We start from the raw sequence: 17,237 nt of genomic DNA, 5'->3' as shown, positions 1-17,237 counted from the left end.
CCAAGGCGACGGCCCAGCAGAACCGGATTCGCCAGATTGCCTAGTCTCTGTCTCTTTAACCTTCCTGGGTTAAACAGGGAAGACTATAGAAGCGCAACGGGCCGGCTCCCCGGCGGTTCGCCAGGGGGCGACAGGCTGCAACGGACCCAGGAGAGGGGGGGACCTGGCTGCCCTCAGGCGTGATGGCACCCGGAGGTCCCGGGCCGCGGGTGGGAAAGGCAGATAAGGGAGATCTTTGACGGAGGGAGTGACGTCAGGAGAAAAGGCGCCGAGACCAGGAAGTGTGTTCATTCTGCCAGCCCTGATGTCAGTCTGGCCCCCACCAGTGTCTTCCCAGTGTTGTCACCTGGACTGCTGTAAAACAAAAGCCTGACTCACTACCCATAAAACACATAGCTTATATCCAAACACATAGCTACTCATCCAAAATAGCTTACAGAAAAAAAGGTAAACACAGAACCTGCGTGACTAATTCCGGGCCAACATCCTCTGGAGCCTTATTGAAACTTTCAATTCACTGAACTCATCATAGTCTTTCTCCCCTGTGAGCCCTGAAACGTTTGGTTCTCTCCACCGGGAATAACTTTTCACACCAGGTTTACCCCGAGAAATCCGTCTGTTCTTTCAATTAAATGTTATCTCTGTTAACTTTCCCTGACAAGACACCCCATCATCCCTCACCCCACTCCCACCCCATTTGGTGTAAAGGGCCCCTCCTGTGTTGTGACTACCCCCACGGGCTTCCATCACACTGTGTAATAAATTATCTTTGTCTTTTTTCTCCAGCGCCTGTCATGGAGCAAAGCAAATGCAAAGTTCATTAAATGACTGCAGAATGAATGCAGGAGATAGTATAGGGTTCAGGATCTGCCCCTCTGGGATCTCAGACCAACAATCTGGCTCATGTGCTTGTTGTAAGGAGTAAATGGATTAATGTATAAAATGTGCTTAGAACAAGTGCCTAGAACTCTGTAAGCACTCAACAAACTTTGACGTCATTTTCACAGCGGGCAGCGTAAGTCGTTGCCCTTTTAAGGGTCCTCCCACTTTGGCCTCTAAGCGGAAGTACTCCGACGGTTCCGGAAGTGACCTTAGGACCCCTCAGAAACATGGCTGCGGAGTGTTCCTCCGGAAGTAGTCACCTGCATCTCCGTGACGCGGAACGAGTTAGAGTCCAGTGAGGTTTCCATGGTGCCACCCTCAGCCCCCAAGTCCTCCGCTCCCTCTCCAGTCTCAGCGCCGTAAACGGGAAAGCAAGCGGCCGGTCCCGCTCGGAGATAAACTTATCTTGGGGGGGAATTTGGGAGAAGGGTGCCGCTCTGGGCGAGCTTGTTCGCGTCTCTATGGTGCCAAGCGCTCGTGGACGCCGCTCCCGCGCGTCGGGGCGGACGTTGCCCCTTTAATCGGCGGAGGGCGGTGCGGAGGAGGTCCCGCGAGAGCGACGGGGGACGGGGGGCGGTGCCGAGGCTGGGGGCCTGTGGCAGATGGAGCCCGAGATGGAGCCGGAGACTCTGGAGGCGCGAATCAGTGAGTGTCCGGGGGGGCGCGGGCCGGGCCGGAACCGGAACCGGCGGCACGAGGCGGGCCCCTTCCCGGCGGAGGCGGGGTACGGAGCGCCCCCTCCCCACGCCCCGCCCCCGGCCCAGGAGGGGCGGTGCCCCGAGTCCGTCCTCAGACCCGGGGGTGAAGGAAGACCCCACCCGAAGCGCGGACCCGCGGTGGGAGCTGTCGCTGCCCACCCGTGCGTTCCCTGGTCTGTGACCCCTGGGAGCGAGCGAACTGCGCCCTGCTCTGCGCCCAGAACCCCCGGGACGATAGCAGTCTCCAACCCTCAGGCCCAGACCTCTTCATGGAGGAGCAGACCCCAAGTCATTCCTTTGGGCCCCGGGAGGAAGCAAGCGAGCAGCCCCCGGGGCTGCACTTTATACCCGGGCGGGAACCAAGGGCCCTATTCCCCTTAAGCGCCCGATTCCTCCACTCTCAGGCCCTGCATGGCTTGACGTTCTCCTGTCCGTTCCTTGAGCTTGCAACTACTATGACTGGTTCCCCTGCCCAGGAAAGGAGGACCCCTTGGTCTGTCTGATACCCAAGTCCTGGCCACACAGTTAGAAACCCCCAAATACCACGGGCTTGGGAGGGTCTGGTCCTAGACTCCGCAAGTCAATCCACGTTTCCTATTACTACCTTTGCCAGCCTCTCAGATTCTGCACCTCCAGACAAGACTCCTTTTTTAGCGCTTGCTGAACTTCCTCCACAGGCCCCTGCACCCGTTTTGCTGTGTTTCCTTAGACACAGCTTCCTGCTACTCAGGGCTCCAAGCACCTAAACCATTCACCTGACCTCCCTATCCCGGGTTGTTTACTATCCTTGGCTCCCATAATCCCTACTGGACTGTCTCTGAGAGCCATGTCTTGCTTTTCCCTGGGCTAAAGACAGCTGCCTCTCAAGTCTTTCCTCCCATTAGGCTCACTTCTGTGCCAGGGCCACTGGGAGACCTCTGGGTCTACCTGCAGCTCAGCCTCTTGGTTCCAGGCACACCAGAGAGCTGCGCAGGGTGATGATTTCGGGTAATGACCAGCCCTTTTCAAGCCAGTCTTGAGCAGAGTTAAACCCTGAGGTTGAACCCAAAACCACACCATTTCCAGGGATGTTTCAGCGTCAGTCTAGCCAGGGGAGGTGGAGGGCACCGAAAGGAGGCACTCACTGGCCGTCAAGACTGTGCCACAAGTGTCCAGATCTCAGCAGCAATTTGGGGGGATGGGCAGAGCTGACAGTCAGTTGGCAGGACTTGAAATGTGGATGATAAAAAACACTCAGTGAGGATTTTTCCCAGAGGCCAGAGTCTGATCAGAGAAATAGGCGTCAGGACACCTGGGTTTGGCAGTTGGCTGGACTCTGGTGAGTGGGGCCGAGATTGTTTTCTCTTTTACTTCCCATTTGTGTCCTAGCAATATTGTAAGCTTTTCCCTTGCAGTGGTGGGAAGTAAAGAATAGTTTCTGGTGGGTAAATGATGACATTGTCACCACTGTGGAGTGACAGGGTGGAGTCGTGTCCTGTTGTGAAACACCTCCCTCCCTGGGTGTTCTCACCTGCTACCTGTGAGGGATAGTGCTCCCCCAGGTAGAGAAAAGAGGGTTGGGGATTGGGGACCAGGGTCAGAGAGGTCTGACATATCTTGGACCCAGAGGCCTTCACTCTGAGCCAGATAGACGAGAGAAAGCTGATGTCTCACGATGCCCTGCTTCTTCCTCTCTGGCTTCTGAGTCAGGACCTGTCTCTTGGACCAGCTTCTCTGTCCTTACTCAGACTCACATGTCTTTGACACTTTAAAGGACTTCCCATTTTAGTGTCCCCCAGCCAAGTGTAACTGAATGGGCAATATCCAGCCCCATTCTGTCTTCTAACTCCAGACTGGTGTTCCCCAGCCTCTGGCCATGTTGGGTGGCTGGAAGGCAGAGTAGATGGCCTTATTTACCCTAGGTGGTCAGCAGGGGCTTCATTTCTCTTGAGAGACTGGAGGGCTCTGCAGGGCTCCTGGAACAGAGATTAGTACCCAGAGAAAATGCTTCATTCATATCTGCTCAGCTCTGTCTCCTCTGAGAGCCCACCCAGAGCCCAGGCACCCCAACACTTTGCATACCTTCTTCCTGCTTGGTTTTCCTTGATAGCACTTTGCAATAGGATACAGGATTTTTGGTTTATTTGCTCATCTGAGTAGTCAGTGTTTCTCTCACTGGGCTCTGAGAAGGGCAGGGATTCTCATCTTGTTCACTGCTATGGCCTCAACACTCAGAATATTTACTGAACAAATATGAATTGAGTGAATGGCTGCCAGGCACTAGGAGCCCAGAGCTTTAGGCCTTCTGCCACAGCATAGGCCCCAAGTAGGCAGGGTCCCCAGCCTCCTTCCGTCCACGGGTCCTTCTCTGTCCCATTCTGGGCTCTGTTCCCTCCACTCCTCAGGCTTGGGCAGAACTGGCCGGGACAGGGTGAAGCCTGGAGACAGGCTGTGGGGAGGTGGTGAAATCTCTAGCTCTGGCTGCCCCTACCACCTTACCATGGAGAAAGTATTTTGTCATCTGAAATCAGTCCATATTTCACTCCAACTTTACAAGTGGGGAAACAGAGGTCAAGGGAAGTTATGTGACCTATTTGGTTGTCATTTAACCAATGCCGGGGTCAGGGAGGTGACTGTCTGGCCATGTTTTCCACCCCCTCTTGTAGACCTGCTCGCCCTTCCTGGCTATTACCATTCCCGGGTTCAGATTCCCCCAGAACTCATGCCTGCCTGCCTGAAGCAGAGCCCTCATGCATTTGCCAGGGGAGAACTCCATGTGCACAGTGGATGGGATGTGGTACAGTAGCAGGCTTGGGCCCATGGTGAAGGTCAGGGCTGGGGGCACAGAAGAGATAGCTGACCCGGCAGTGCTACCCTGGGCAGGAGCAGGGTTAGGGAAGGCTTTCTGGAAGTGACGCCTGAACCTCACTCCTTACCAAGGCCTTTCATGCTCTGCCCTGTGCTCAGTTACCCTCGCCTGTTTTCCTCACATCTAGCCTTGAGCTGTTCAGAGACATGCCATCCCCAGCCGGTTAACTCCTTCAGAGCAGCCTCCCCTGGCCCCAGGCTCCACTAAGTCCCCTCCTTCTGTTCCTGTGGCTCCTTTGCCTCCCTCTGTCACATTGTATTGAGAACCTTTTTCCCTTGGCCTACTTCCCAACCTCACAATTCCTTGAGGATGGAACTATGTTGTTTTTTTTCTTAGTCTGGATTGTCTCTGAGTGTAAATGCCATGAGAATTGTGGGGACACAGTTTTCAGGGGCAGAATTAGAGGCACTGTGGTCAGGTGGGCAGACAGGTGTACAGATAAAGGGGTGGGAGCAATAGGGAGTGAGGGTACAGTACCTGATCATGATCTCTAAAAAAGTAGGACCTTCTGCAGGGAAGCTGACCAAACTCTGCTGCCAGGGTAGGGCGTAGGAGAGGGAGGGACCCCTCACCAGGCCACACTGGCCCTCTCTCCTGCTGCAGACAGAGCCACAAACCCCCTGAACAAGGAGCTGAATTGGGCCAGCATCAACGGTTTCTGCGAGCAGCTTAATGAGGACTTCGAGGGGTAGGTAGCTTCCCCCTTTTTTGCTTACAAACCGAACAGAATCTGCTGTGTACCTGCAGTGCACACTCCAGATCCTGGCCTCAGGCAGAGACATGAATGGGTTGAGACCCAGTTTTCATTCCTAATGTGCCCACAGGTTAATGATGGTTGTGGGCACTTTGTATTGAGTGCTGCTTGTGTGCTGGACCCATTTTACAGGTGAAGAAACTGAAGCTCAGGGGACTCAGTGGTTGCCCCACAGTCTCAGAAAGAAAAGGGTTGTCCTTGTTTGACCAAGCCTGCCTGAGCCTCCACCAGTGCTTTGGCAGAGAGGGCGTCCTTGGGGAAGAATTGCATTCTCCCCATCTGGGAAGAGCCAAGAGGCCCTCTGCTCAAGGAAGAACCAGAACCACCTGTGTTAGAATCACCCAGCATGCTTGTCCAAAATGCACATTCTTGGGCTGCACCCAGTAGACTGTCTGGCAGGGGGCTGGCTGGAGTAGACCTTGTTAGCAGACTCCCCAGGTGGTGCTGAAGTCGGCACTGCAGCTCAGTGAGCTCTGCCTCCCCCATACTCCACCCGGGCAGCCGGGCAGGTGCGCTGCCTGCAGTGAGGGACGCTCCCGGGTCCACCTGCTTAGGCGCGCGTCCAGCCCTTAGTTAGCTGAATCACCTGGGCAAATACTTGAACACTCGAGAGCTTCAACTTCAGCTGTAAAACCTCAGACGGCTTGTCTAAGGCTAGGCAGGCAGGTGCCCATGAGGCACCTCACAAGTCAAGCGCTCGGTCCATGTTCACTGTTACTCTCCCTAGTAACAGGTCTTTTACGATCTGGTAGGCAGCATCCCCACGTCCACCAAGAAGCTGCTCTGATAGTCTGCAGCAGAATGTCCCGTGCCCCCTCGAGTCCCCAGGGAGCACTGGCTGCCCATCTTTCACACTGTGTTGTCGTGTTCTGCTCCTGGACTGGGCCCTTGAAGGCAGTGGTTTTCTCTCTGAACTTGTCCCTGCAGTGAGCTGAGGACACAGCATGTCATAGTCTTCGGTAAAGCCAGCAGAGGGACTGGGCTCACCCCTTTTGATGGTTCCTGGCTTGCACTCCCTGCCTGGCCCTGCCCTGTCGTGCCACAGTCTCCAGCCCTATCCAGAGAGGGAGCAGGGCCTTTATCTGCCCTGCAGAAGCCACCGCGGGCTGCAGTCCTGGCACAGTGGTATGGTGGCCCTGCCCTGGGCTGCCACAGGCTCTCTGACTATTTTGACTTTGTGCTGTTCCTCTCCTCCAGGCCTCCACTTGCCACCCGGCTGTTGGCCCACAAGATCCAGTCACCACAGGAATGGGAGGCAATCCAGGCCCTGACGGTAAGAAGGGAAGAGGGGGTACCCTCTGTCCCCAACCATGTGCATGGCACAGGGGAGGCAAAGACAGGTTTTGGGGTCCCATAAGGCTCCTCTTTAGAGCCCAAAGGCGATGAACCAAGATGGCCTAGAATGGGAGTCTGGGCCAGCCCCCGAGGGACCCAAGGGAACCAATGGTCTGGCCTCCCACCCCAGACCCTGCATGGTTAGGCCTTGTGGGCAGGTGGCCCCTAGGATTAGCTGCTCCAGGGGTGCATCAGATTTGCAGGAGGCTGGTTAAACCACTGAGTCAGGGCTGCAGCCCAGACCTGCCAATCAGAACTTCTTCAGTTTCTGCATCCAGGAAACTGCATGTTTCTCAAGCTCCCCAGGTGCATCACAGAGCCAGCCAGCCCATCAGTGGTCTGCAGACACAGGGGGACAGGTGCGAGGGATGACGCACCCTGTGGCTCAGACCAGAGGTTTCTCGTAGAAGAGTTGGTGGGTGTAGGTCTGTGGCCTCCAGGCCTGGACGCTAGAGAAACCCACCGAAGAAGCTTTGGATGGTGGTAGATAAACAGTTCTTCCTTTAATGATTGTGTATGTATTTTAACATTAGTTTTGTGGGGCTTTTTGTCCAATACACACTAGTCCTGTTTTCACAGATCCATAGCTTAGGATAAGGCTAAGGTAGGTGTTGCCTATTGAAGTTCACAAAAAGTCAAAGAAGAATAGTAGGAAAATAATTTACAGGTGGTCCTCAAATGTGGCTAAGCCTTGGAGGGGCTGCTGTGGCCTGTTAGGCATTGCTGGACACTTGAAGTCACCCCGCCCTGTCCCCCAGGGGCCTCTGATCTGTCTCAGTGAGCCTCTGAACCTCAGACTCCTCTTGTCTTCACGAGTTAGTCCCTCCCTTCTAATTGCCTGCCCCTGAGCTTCCGGGTCCTGGCAGGTGTGGGAGGGAGGCCGCCTGCTCTAAGCCTCCCTGGGGCCCCCACCCCTGCCCACCCAGGTGCTGGAAACGTGCATGAAGAACTGCGGCAAGAGGTTCCACGATGAGGTGGGCAAGTTCCGCTTCCTCAACGAGCTCATCAAGGTCGTGTCTCCCAAGGTGGGTGCTGCCAGATGGGTTGAGGAGAGGCTCCCCAGGCCTGGTGACTGCCCTCCCTAGGGGGCCTCCCTTAGGGGTTCCCACTTCTGCTGCCCAGCCAACACACAGACCCCTTCTAACATCCGCCGCACACGGCCAAGGCCGGGACAGCTGGGTCTCTCGGAGGAGGGCTTCCGAGCTGGTGGCGGCCGGCTAAAGGAGGACTGGCTGGAGATTGCCTATGGCTGCAGAGTGGCTGTCCAGCGTGGGCTGCTCTGGCTCTGGGGCCTCTTCCTGCAGACCTGACAGCCCACCTGGGTCTCTAGGGGAGGGTCTCTGGTGAGGTGCATTCTATCCCCACCTCACAGGAGTGGCCTCCTTGAGGGCTTGGGTTCTGAGGCCCCAAACCTGGGTGACACAGCCTGCTGATGGGCCACATTCCCAGGCTTGGCCTGGGAATCCTCCCATAGGGAATGTGTGTCTGGTGCCCCTTGAGTGAGAACCCACCCTCTTTGCCCTCCCTCAGACCCCTCCCTTGACCAGAGCACTGAATGGCCCAGCTTGCCCCCATTCTCTGCCCAGGAGGTGACTGGTGTGAGAGCCAGTTCCCTCAGCCTAGTTTGCAGCTGCGAAACGCGGAGTAGGGCCCAGGGCTGAGCGCTTCCACACCTGCCCCTTCCCTCATCAGCCCAGAGCCCTGTGACTCCCCCTTCCTGAGGTCACAGAGTGAGGCCTGACATGAGCCGGCTTGAGCGGGCTCTGGGCTCTGTGTCAACCCTGTATCCCCACCAAAGTGCCACTGCTGTCATCCCCACCTAACAGGTGGGGAAACTGAGACAGGGTGGCACAACTGAGCGGAGAGAGGAGGTGAGCTCCATGTGCACCAGGCTGGTTAGGTGGGATGTGAGGGCCCTGTAGGCCGAGGTTTGTGAGGGAGTGCTGGGGACACAGCGGGTTTGGGCTGGGGTTGGGGCTGTAGCGAGTAGGGCCAGACAATGTCAAAGGCCTCCCCTCCCTTTGGTCCCTGAAGTACCTGGGCTCTCGGACATCGGAGAAGGTGAAGAACAAAATCTTGGAGCTCCTCTACAGTTGGACAGTCGGCCTGCCTGAGGAGGTGAAGATTGCAGAGGCCTACCAGATGCTAAAGAAACAGGGTATGGCACCAGAGGTGGGGTGTGACCAGTGCCCCCTCCCCTCCTCCCTCCGCTGGGGCTCCAGCAGCTTCAGGGGCTTTTGACAGCAAGGTCCCGGGCCCACTCTTTAACTTCTCAAGCACATAGAGCTGCTGGGTTCTTTTTGTGGCTGTGCCTGAGGCTAGCTTGGGTGGCAAGAAGGTGAATTCGGGTCAGGCTTCCCTCCGAGCAGCCCCCATGGAGTGGCCTCCAAATATGGGCGCCTGAACTTCCCATACACAGTTTGACATGGTAGCAGAGGAGCTGGCCCTGGCCCACCAAAGCCCAGAGCCGGCATGCTGGAGAAAGAGTGCCCTCGGCCTTCCATCCTATCCTCACCTGCCCCGTTCCCACCTCACCCCCCACCCCCGGGCCCTCTAACAGCCTTTCCACCACCGTCTACTCCAGGGATTGTGAAGTCAGACCCCAAGCTTCCAGATGACGCCGCCTTTCCCCTTCCTCCTCCACGGCCCAAGAATGTGATCTTTGAAGATGAGGAGAAATCCAAGGTGAGGCTCCAAGGAGGGTGGATGAGGCCTCCAGGGCCCACTTAGGGGCCATGGAATTCCAGCCCCCGGCTGCTCTGCCTGGGAGCGGAGGCTCACACAGAGTATGGCCCCTGTAGTGAGTGACAGGCGTCGGTTATTGGGTACCGACTGCATGCTGAGCACTCCCTGCTCAGTGCCCTGCGTCTCAGACAGAGAGTGTGTCCCTGGGGTTTGTTTGAGGGCATTTCATGGGTCAATCAGGAGTTTATGTATCTTTCAACAATAACTTTATTAGCTTTTTATTAAAGAAGCATGTGCTCATGGGCAAGAAATTAAACAGCACAGAAGGTGGTAAGATAAAAGTAAAAGCTCTCTGCCCAGTCCCAGCCCTAGAGGGTAACCACTGTTAAGTTTCTTATATAGCCCTCCAGAAATGTTCTCTATCAATAGCAATACATTTTGCACATTCCCCAGTAACTTATTTCACTGGCACTGTGGGGAGCAGTTAAGTGGCAGTGCCTCAGTTTCTCTGGGGCCACCCCTCGGGTGTCAGTAGCTTCTCATCATTGCACGGGCAGCTCAAGTAATTCATGTCCCATAGCCAGGAAATGGGGAGTCAGATGTCACCTCAGGCGTCTGAGCCCCAGGTCCAGGTACTGCCACCGCGGTCATGCCTCTGTCTCTGCAGATGCTGGCCCGCCTGCTGAAGAGCTCCCACCCTGAGGACCTCCGAGCAGCCAACAAACTCATCAAGGAGATGGTGCAGGAGGTGATGGCTGAGCCTGGAGCGCTGGCACGAGGCAGGGAGGGGCTGCCGAGGTGGGCCGCGGAGTGGGGTTGTGTGTACACATAGGAGGAGTCCCACAGCGACCCAGCTAAAGGGCTGTCACAGCAAAGGAAGGGCTGGCTGACTTTGGGAGACCCTAGTGGGCAGAGCCAGGACCAGCGTTTGGAGGGAAGAATTTCCCAGCAGCCAAGCTAACCTGCTCTGGATGGTCTTCTGTTAGGCTGACTACTTTTTCCATAAAAAGTAGAAACAAGTTAGGCCTTACTATATTCACAGGTATATACGGGTGTGTGCATATATGTGTATATATACATGTGTGTGTGTGTATATTACATGGGCATACATGTGTGTGCATGTATGTTTATATATAAAGAAAATAGAATTTGTTTAATTCATAATTATATGTAAGTTGTGGGTACATGCCAAAACTTTTTTTATTGGTAAGGATAAGTCATCAAGAAAGTGTGCAGTCCAGAGACCTGGAGGGCAAGAGTTCTGGTTGTCTTCTGAGGGCAAGCTGCACACTCTGACCTCCAAGTTAGGGGTGGACCCTCTGATACAACGGCACCAAGGAGGCTGATCGAATTAAGAGGGCACAGCACAAGCCCACCTCTCATTCTGCAGGGAAGGACCATGTGCAATAAACAGAGTGGGCAAGGAATAGCAGGGTCACTGCCTGCAGCTGCCTTTCAAAGCCATAAGCTACCATTTGCCAGACACTGACAGACACTGGGGTGGGGGGGGTCACTGCATCAGTTTCTAGGTTGGACTTGGTGACCACTAAGGCCCCCTTTCACTCAGGTATGGGAACCTTCTTTCAAGGGACAGACACAGGAGGCATGGGTCGTGTAAAACTACTGTTATCAGTCTGGGACCCTGGTCCGCCAGCATCACCTGACAAGCATGTTGGAAACCCAGATTCCTCAGCCATCCCTGGAGTTCGTGGCTGAGGGCCCAGGAGATTCCAACAGGCTCGTGCAGAGGCCTGGGTCCCAGGGTCATTGGCAGGAGGAGAGGAGTGAGCAGAGGGTTGGCAGAGGGCTTCTGTGACCTGTCCTGGCACAAGGGGCTCATAGCAGGGTCTGATCTCACACCAGCCAGCAGAGACTCTCCAGAATAGTATGGGCAGTGCCTGGCTCAGGGCTGGGCGTAACCTAGGCTCTTGGGGGCATTTGCTGATGCCACCCTAGGACCAGAAGCGGATGGAAAAGATCTCGAAGCGGGTCAGTGCCATTGAAGAGGTGAACAACAATGTGAAGCTGCTGACGGAGATGGTGATGAGCCACAGCCAGGGCGGCGCCACGGCCTGCAGCAGCGAGGACCTCATGAAGGTGCACCACCTTCCACCCAGCCCCACCCACTCTGGGGCCCCTGTTGGCCCTGACCTGCCCACCCTGCTGCCCCCAGGAACTCTACCAGCGCTGCGAACGGATGCGGCCCACACTCTTCCGACTGGCCAGTGACACAGAGGACAATGACGAGGCCTTAGGTGAGCCCGGGCACAGTCGGCCCCATCCCTCCACCTCCTCCCCAGCCTCTCCCAGGCCTCTGAGTAGCCACAGTTGGAAGGAGCCTCCACCAGGGGGCCCCCTTCTCCAGCACTGTCCTTGGGTTTCTCCACGTGGTGGACCAAGGAAACAGAGCAGGGGCTGCATGGTTGAGAGGTCATACGGGCCAAGCACCTTCGCAGGCACCCCATCCGCTGTCCACAGCTGCACAGGAGGGAGAATTGTCCTCATTTCCAGATGGGTCTCAGGGAGGGAAGGGACTTGCCCAGATCACAGATCACAGGGCACAGTGCAGAGCCAGGGCAGACTGGGGGCTCTGTCCCTCCACATACTGCCTCCCCAGTAAAGGCTAGAGACCAAGGGCCAGTCCCACAGGCCTGAGCAATTCCAGAGCTGGGCCCCGTGGCTTCTGCCGGGGCCGCATGTCAGGTTCTCGTCCTTGTTCTCTGCCACCACGTCAGCCAGGGCTTCTTGGGCAGCAGTCTGGATACCATCTCAGCCCCTCACTCAGCGGGAGTTCACTGAGCGCCTCCCATGTGCCAGGTACCTGGGCCCTGCCCAAAGGCTCGCTGCCAGATCCCTCTAAGCCCCGGTCCCCGAGGAGGTATGTCGGTGAGGGTCTAGTTTGTGCCACACGCCATTCTAGGCCCTCAGGGATATGGCAGTGATCAAAACGGACAAAAGCCATATCCTCGTGGAGCTTGTAGCCTAAGGAGAGGAGACAGACAATAAACCAAGGACATGGGCAGTGGCATTTGTCAGGTGGTGGTAAGTGGCATGGAGAAAAGCAGGCAGGGGCCTGGGTAGTGTGGGGTGGGGATTAGGGAAGGCCTCCCCAAGATGACTTTGGGTAAAGACCTTTTGGGTAGAGACAGGAAGAGATGAAGCCATGCAGAGATCTGGGGGACATCTAGACAGCGGCCCCAGTGTGAAGGCCCGGAGGCCACAGCATGCCACTGTGTTTAGGGCCAGCAAAGGGCAGTGTGTGGTGATGTGGGCGAGAGGAGGGAGCGGAGAGCCTGAGTCTGAGTAGGTGAGATGGGGATGCCCCCCGGCCCCGCCCCATCACTCGGGCTGGATGGATGTGGGGTGCTCATCTGCCCCAGAGGACCCCACACTTCTTCAGCCTGGCCTCTCCCTTCCTGCCCATTCCAGCGGAGATCCTGCAGGCTAACGACAACCTCACCCAGGTCATCAACCTGTACAAGCAGCTGGTGAGGGGCGAGGAGGTCAACGGTGATGCCGCATCTGGCTCCATCCCCGGTGAGGAGGTGGCCAGGGAGCCGGGGAGGGCCCGCCAGCCTGGAAGGGCACAGAGTCCAGGCTGGTATTGCCTCCAGAGCTGGTAGCTGTGACTGCCAGGGTTACCCTGGCCCCTTAAGATGGGGAAAGCCCCCAGGGAGAGAGCCGGGGGGGCGTTTGTGCCAAGCCCGCAGCTGTTGGGGAAGGAAGTCTGGATGTGGACCGGAGGTGGGGGGAGCTGAGGGTTCGCCGAGGACAGGCGGCAGAAGGAAAGCCTTTCTTTGACTTGGCAAATCCAGCACCTGTTGTGTGGGGCTACATGACACCCGCAAGGCTTAGTTTAGTTATCAGAAGGCAGCAGGGAGAGCCTGACACATAAACATCACAAGCTCAGCTCCAATAAGAGCAAAGTGACAGATGTGGGGGACCACTGTAGAGGTTAGAATCAGTCCTGTTTGGGGCAGCAGGCATGGAGCACTACACAGAAGAGCAGAATTCAAGCCAGGCCTTGAAGGATGGGAGGCAACTCACCCAGTAGAAGGAGGAAAAATATGTCCCAGATGGAAGGAATCCCATGTGCTAAAGAAAGGGCCTGGTGGGCGATCTCGGGTCAAGGACAGTGTGCAAGTGGGGGAAGCAGGAGGGTTGTGAAGGGTAGACACAGCTTGCTGTTCCCAACCCCTGTGGACTCCCAGGAGCCTGAGTGACCTCCAGCCAGGACTTGCCTGACTCCCCTTTCCAACCCCAGGGAGCACCTCGGCCCTCTTGGACCTCTCAGGCCTGGATCTCCCTCCTACCAGCACCACCTACCCAGCCATGCCCACCCACCCTGGTGACCAGGCCAGCCCTGAGCAGCCCAGCGCCTCGGTTTCCCTGCTTGATGATGAGCTCATGTCTCTGGGTGAGGAAGGGGGCGGGCCTGGAGGAGGGCGGGCTTGGCTACAGGTAGGGGATGACGCTGCAGCACACGAGGCAGCTTGCAGAGCATGGTCTGCTCAGAGTATCAGTCCTCCTGCGAGTCCTGCAGAGGATGAGGGATGGTCACTAGGCCCGTTTCATAGCCGAGGAAGCTGAGGCTCCAAGCAGTAAAGGAGGTCATACAGGTTATACAGTGAAAGGGTGAGGCTAGCCAGCGGCTGAACTGACCTCTGATAAGCTAGCTGCACCCAGGCTCCTGTGGCCTGAGGGAAAAACAGGGATTTACCTGCAGCAGGTAAAAGCCTAGAACTGGGAGCTGCCCGGGCAAAATCAGTGACTTCCCCACCCACCGAAAGGAAGAGGGAGAGCTCCGGGCTTCACAGCACCAGAAGCACCAGGGAAGCTGCTTCAGAGCACAAGGCTCTGTGTCTCAAGCTGGTCCCAGGCCAGGCCTGCCATCCTGCAGGGCGGGGACAGGCTCCAGCCCACAGGGAACCAGGCTCGCCCCTGGCGAAGAAGGCACCCAGGCAGCCAAGCAGCTTTTGGGTTTCTAGCTTTGGGGCACAGCAGCCCCATCTGAGCTTAGAAGCCACAGGGCATATTAACAACCTTCTCATAATAGCCCTGAAGTTTTAAAAACAGGTGATCAGGCTCTGTCAAAGCAATCTTGAAGGTTATGTTGGAAAACTAACTTGGAAGCCAAGAGTCAGACTCTCTGCTCCTGAGCCAGTTCTGAGGTTAAAAACCAAAGCTGGCAGAGCAGCGGGTGTGCGGAGCCCCAGGCCAGCGGCTTCCCCGGCTGTTCCTCCACCCGCCACGTGAGATGCTGTCAACATCCCCACTTTGCAGATGCAGAAGCAAGGCCCAGAAAGGCTGGGTGACTTGCCCAAAGAGGCCACTAGGGTTTGGACAAGGTGATTAGATTCTAAAGCTGAGCCCATCTGCTGCCCTGACTCAGCTCATCAGCCAGGAGAGGGAAATGAGGACTGGAGTGGGGACCAGCCGGCACCCTACCTAGGAGGGTTTGACCCCAGGGTGTCTGTGGGCCTGCTCAAGAGTCCCACCTACCTGCCCCCTTCTCACTCAGAGCCAGGGGTGACTCTGGGAGAGCCACTGACCCTGTTTGACAGAGAGGTATGGGATGGTCCAGTGACAACAGGGTGCCCACAGGCTCATCTTCCCCAGCAGAACCAGGGCCCAATGGCGGCTCTCTGACTCGGCAGCTGGTGTGTATGGCCTGGTCCCCAGCGAGTGACAGTGGCAAAGCCACATCCTCATGCGAAGCAAGGTGTGCTTTGCACTTCCTGTCCCCAAGTCGCCTCAGCAGAGCCCTGAGCCTCCAACTTCCTCTGGTTTCTACTCAAAGGCAAAGAAAATGTGGGAACAGGAACCAGAAGTGACAGGCAGCACCCACCAGCTCGGGGGAATAGAGGAAGCTTTGGGACCACAAAGAGAGCTTGTCCTAAACGGTTCCCTGTGGCAGGAAGGCTGAGGGGTGAGGGTCAGAGTGGGCAGTGTGGACTTCCGGTCTGTTGGAGAGGGGGTTCTGGCACCTCATCGGATGTTCCTGATTTATTACGACAGTTCTGCGACATAGGTGCCGCTCTTGCCTCCATGTCACAGAGGAGGCTTGTGGGGGTTGTCACACAGTTAAGCGCAGGGCTTCATACTCCAGTAATTAGGCCACGCTCTGTCCAAGTCCAATTCTGCCACTTTCCAGCTGTGTGACCTTGGGTAGATTTATTAACCCCTTTAAGCATCCACTTCCTCATCCTTAGAAGAGGATTAAGAACTCCACACCTGCTTTTTAAAGTTGAGGATTAAATGAGACCCACGCCTGAAGTGCCTGACAAATTGGGGTGTAAATGTCAGCCTTCCCTCTGAGTCATCCCTGCTCTCGGGTGTGTCCCAAGGAAGAGACCTAAGAGTCCCCACTTCTGTGCCCTGCCTCTGTCAGGTAGCACTTTGAGCTGGGCCTCACTTGCTCAGCATTTCCTAGGAGCAGAATAATTTGTCTTCTCCGGTAAAGTGAACTGAGCTGAGGCTGTGCTTCAGGGCAGGCAGAGATCAGGCTGGTTGGTGACCTGCTGCCTTCTACCGACCGGTAGGCCTAGTGAGCAGGCCATCCCGAGGGCCCACAGCTCTCCTGACATTAGTCAGCCAGCCCTGGTCCACACCCCGGGGTGGACTGGGCCTCAGAGCCTGCCCCCACCCACCCGTCACTGTGCATATGGAGACACTACAGCCCAGCTAGCACCTTGCTCACAGGTGCTCAGCTTCTGGGGCAGGCCTGGGCCCAGGGCCCTGTTCACTGTCCCGCAGTGCCCTGACCTTGAGGTCAGTCATTGGGCAGGCTCAGAATGCTGACCCCTGGCCGTCTGGGTGTGTGGGGTGAGGAACCTCACTTTCCCACTCCCTGCTCCCTTCTCCTACCCTGAACAAAGACCAAAGTTCTGATGTCCATAGTTGAGTTGGCTTCTGAGTGGCAGGGGAGGAAGTGTGTGTGGGCCTGGGGAATGGGTCATCAGGGTCTTTGGTTTCTATTTCTGCTCTGCTTCTGGTTCCTCTGAAAGTGAGGGTTTTTCCCTTTTGAGCTGAGCATCTCAAAGGGGGGACATTGGGGAGCAGATGGGAGCCAGCGAACCCCAAGCCAGCATGTCGCTCACACCCCCCAGCTCTTGCCTCTGCTCAGGAATGCAGCCCCTTACCTCTGTCTGGCTTCCCCTCAGGCCTAAGTGACCCTGCACCCCCTTCAGGCCCAAGTTTGGACGGTGCTGGATGGAACAGTTTCCAGGTAGGAGGGGCCAGGAACTAGCCTGACCTGTCCCCCAGGGCCAGGACAACTCTGACAGGCAGCCTGAGGGGCTGGAGAAGGGAGAGGAGGTGAGAGGGCCTTGGGGCACCCATCCCAGGGTGGGGGATGCAGGTGGCTGTCTGTCCTCCATGTGCGTCTCCCTGGGGTTGAGATGGGGTTCCCTATTCCTTTACTCTTGAGTGACTTTGAGGTCCCTGGAAAGTGATAGATTCTAGAGTAGAATCCCAAACGGGGCCCAGCCAACCGATGGCCCTGGAATGAGGGGCATGGCTGGGCAGGAATGTTGTCGCCATTGCTGCTGCTTCCCCAGATGTTCCCGCAGGGAGGGGAAGGGCTGCAGGGCAGGGCAGCCCCACCACCTGCATCATTTGTATGCCCAACAGTCCTCCGACAGCACAGAACACCCAGCCTCTGCTCCGGCCCCTAGCGTGGACAGTCAGCCCCCAACGCAGACGTCCCTGCCAGCAAGCAGTGGTCTGGATGACCTGGACCTCCTGGGGAAGACCCTCCTGCAGCAGTCGCTGCCCCCCGAGTCCCAACAAGTGCGGTGGTAAGAACATAACCTGGCTGGCATGGAGTGGGGGCCCTCCCTGTCCCCACAGGCAGCAGGGAGAGGCCCAGAGCAGCTTTGTCCCTGTGAGCCACGCTGCTGGAGTGCCAGGTGCTTCAGGGACGCAGCAGTGACCAAGGCCCGACCCCCAGAGCACAGAGTAAAAATGGGCCTGTACCCCACTGGGCAGGGGTGGGGGAGCTGCCTGGCCAAGTTGAAGAGACCGAGGCCAGAAA

General features: G+C 56.8%; 1 protein-coding gene and 1 long non-coding RNA gene across 2 annotated transcripts in view; one reads left to right on the top strand and one right to left on the bottom strand.

The window, feature by feature from the left end:
• The first annotated feature begins 1,228 nt into the window (after positions 1–1,228).
• The window catches only part of GGA1 (golgi associated, gamma adaptin ear containing, ARF binding protein 1), an 18,797-nt gene continuing 2,788 nt past the window's right edge, over positions 1,229–17,237 (top strand). Inside the window, exons 1-13 of the mRNA XM_036891107.2 lie at positions 1,229–1,527; positions 5,032–5,116; positions 6,380–6,455; positions 7,444–7,542; positions 8,552–8,675; positions 9,102–9,202; positions 9,870–9,950; positions 11,159–11,299; positions 11,376–11,457; positions 12,632–12,739; positions 13,467–13,619; positions 16,366–16,430; positions 16,835–17,001. Coding sequence (XP_036747002.2) covers positions 1,485–1,527; positions 5,032–5,116; positions 6,380–6,455; positions 7,444–7,542; positions 8,552–8,675; positions 9,102–9,202; positions 9,870–9,950; positions 11,159–11,299; positions 11,376–11,457; positions 12,632–12,739; positions 13,467–13,619; positions 16,366–16,430; positions 16,835–17,001 — 1,325 coding nt within the window. The 5' untranslated portion in view covers positions 1,229–1,484. The remainder of the gene's footprint in view (positions 1,528–5,031; positions 5,117–6,379; positions 6,456–7,443; positions 7,543–8,551; positions 8,676–9,101; positions 9,203–9,869; positions 9,951–11,158; positions 11,300–11,375; positions 11,458–12,631; positions 12,740–13,466; positions 13,620–16,365; positions 16,431–16,834; positions 17,002–17,237) is intronic.
• The window catches only part of LOC118915365 (uncharacterized), a 9,308-nt gene continuing 8,464 nt past the window's right edge, over positions 16,394–17,237 (bottom strand). The window contains exon 3 of the long non-coding RNA XR_005026048.2: positions 16,394–16,493. This is a non-coding gene — a long non-coding RNA (uncharacterized LOC118915365). The remainder of the gene's footprint in view (positions 16,494–17,237) is intronic.

The sequence above is a fragment of the Manis pentadactyla genome, chromosome 10 (genome assembly GCF_030020395.1).
Source record: "Manis pentadactyla isolate mManPen7 chromosome 10, mManPen7.hap1, whole genome shotgun sequence".
In the NCBI taxonomy this organism is placed as follows: Eukaryota; Metazoa; Chordata; class Mammalia; order Pholidota; family Manidae; genus Manis; species Manis pentadactyla.
The sequence above is the reverse complement of the archived record's forward strand: the minus strand, read 5'-3'. Positions and strand labels throughout refer to the sequence as shown.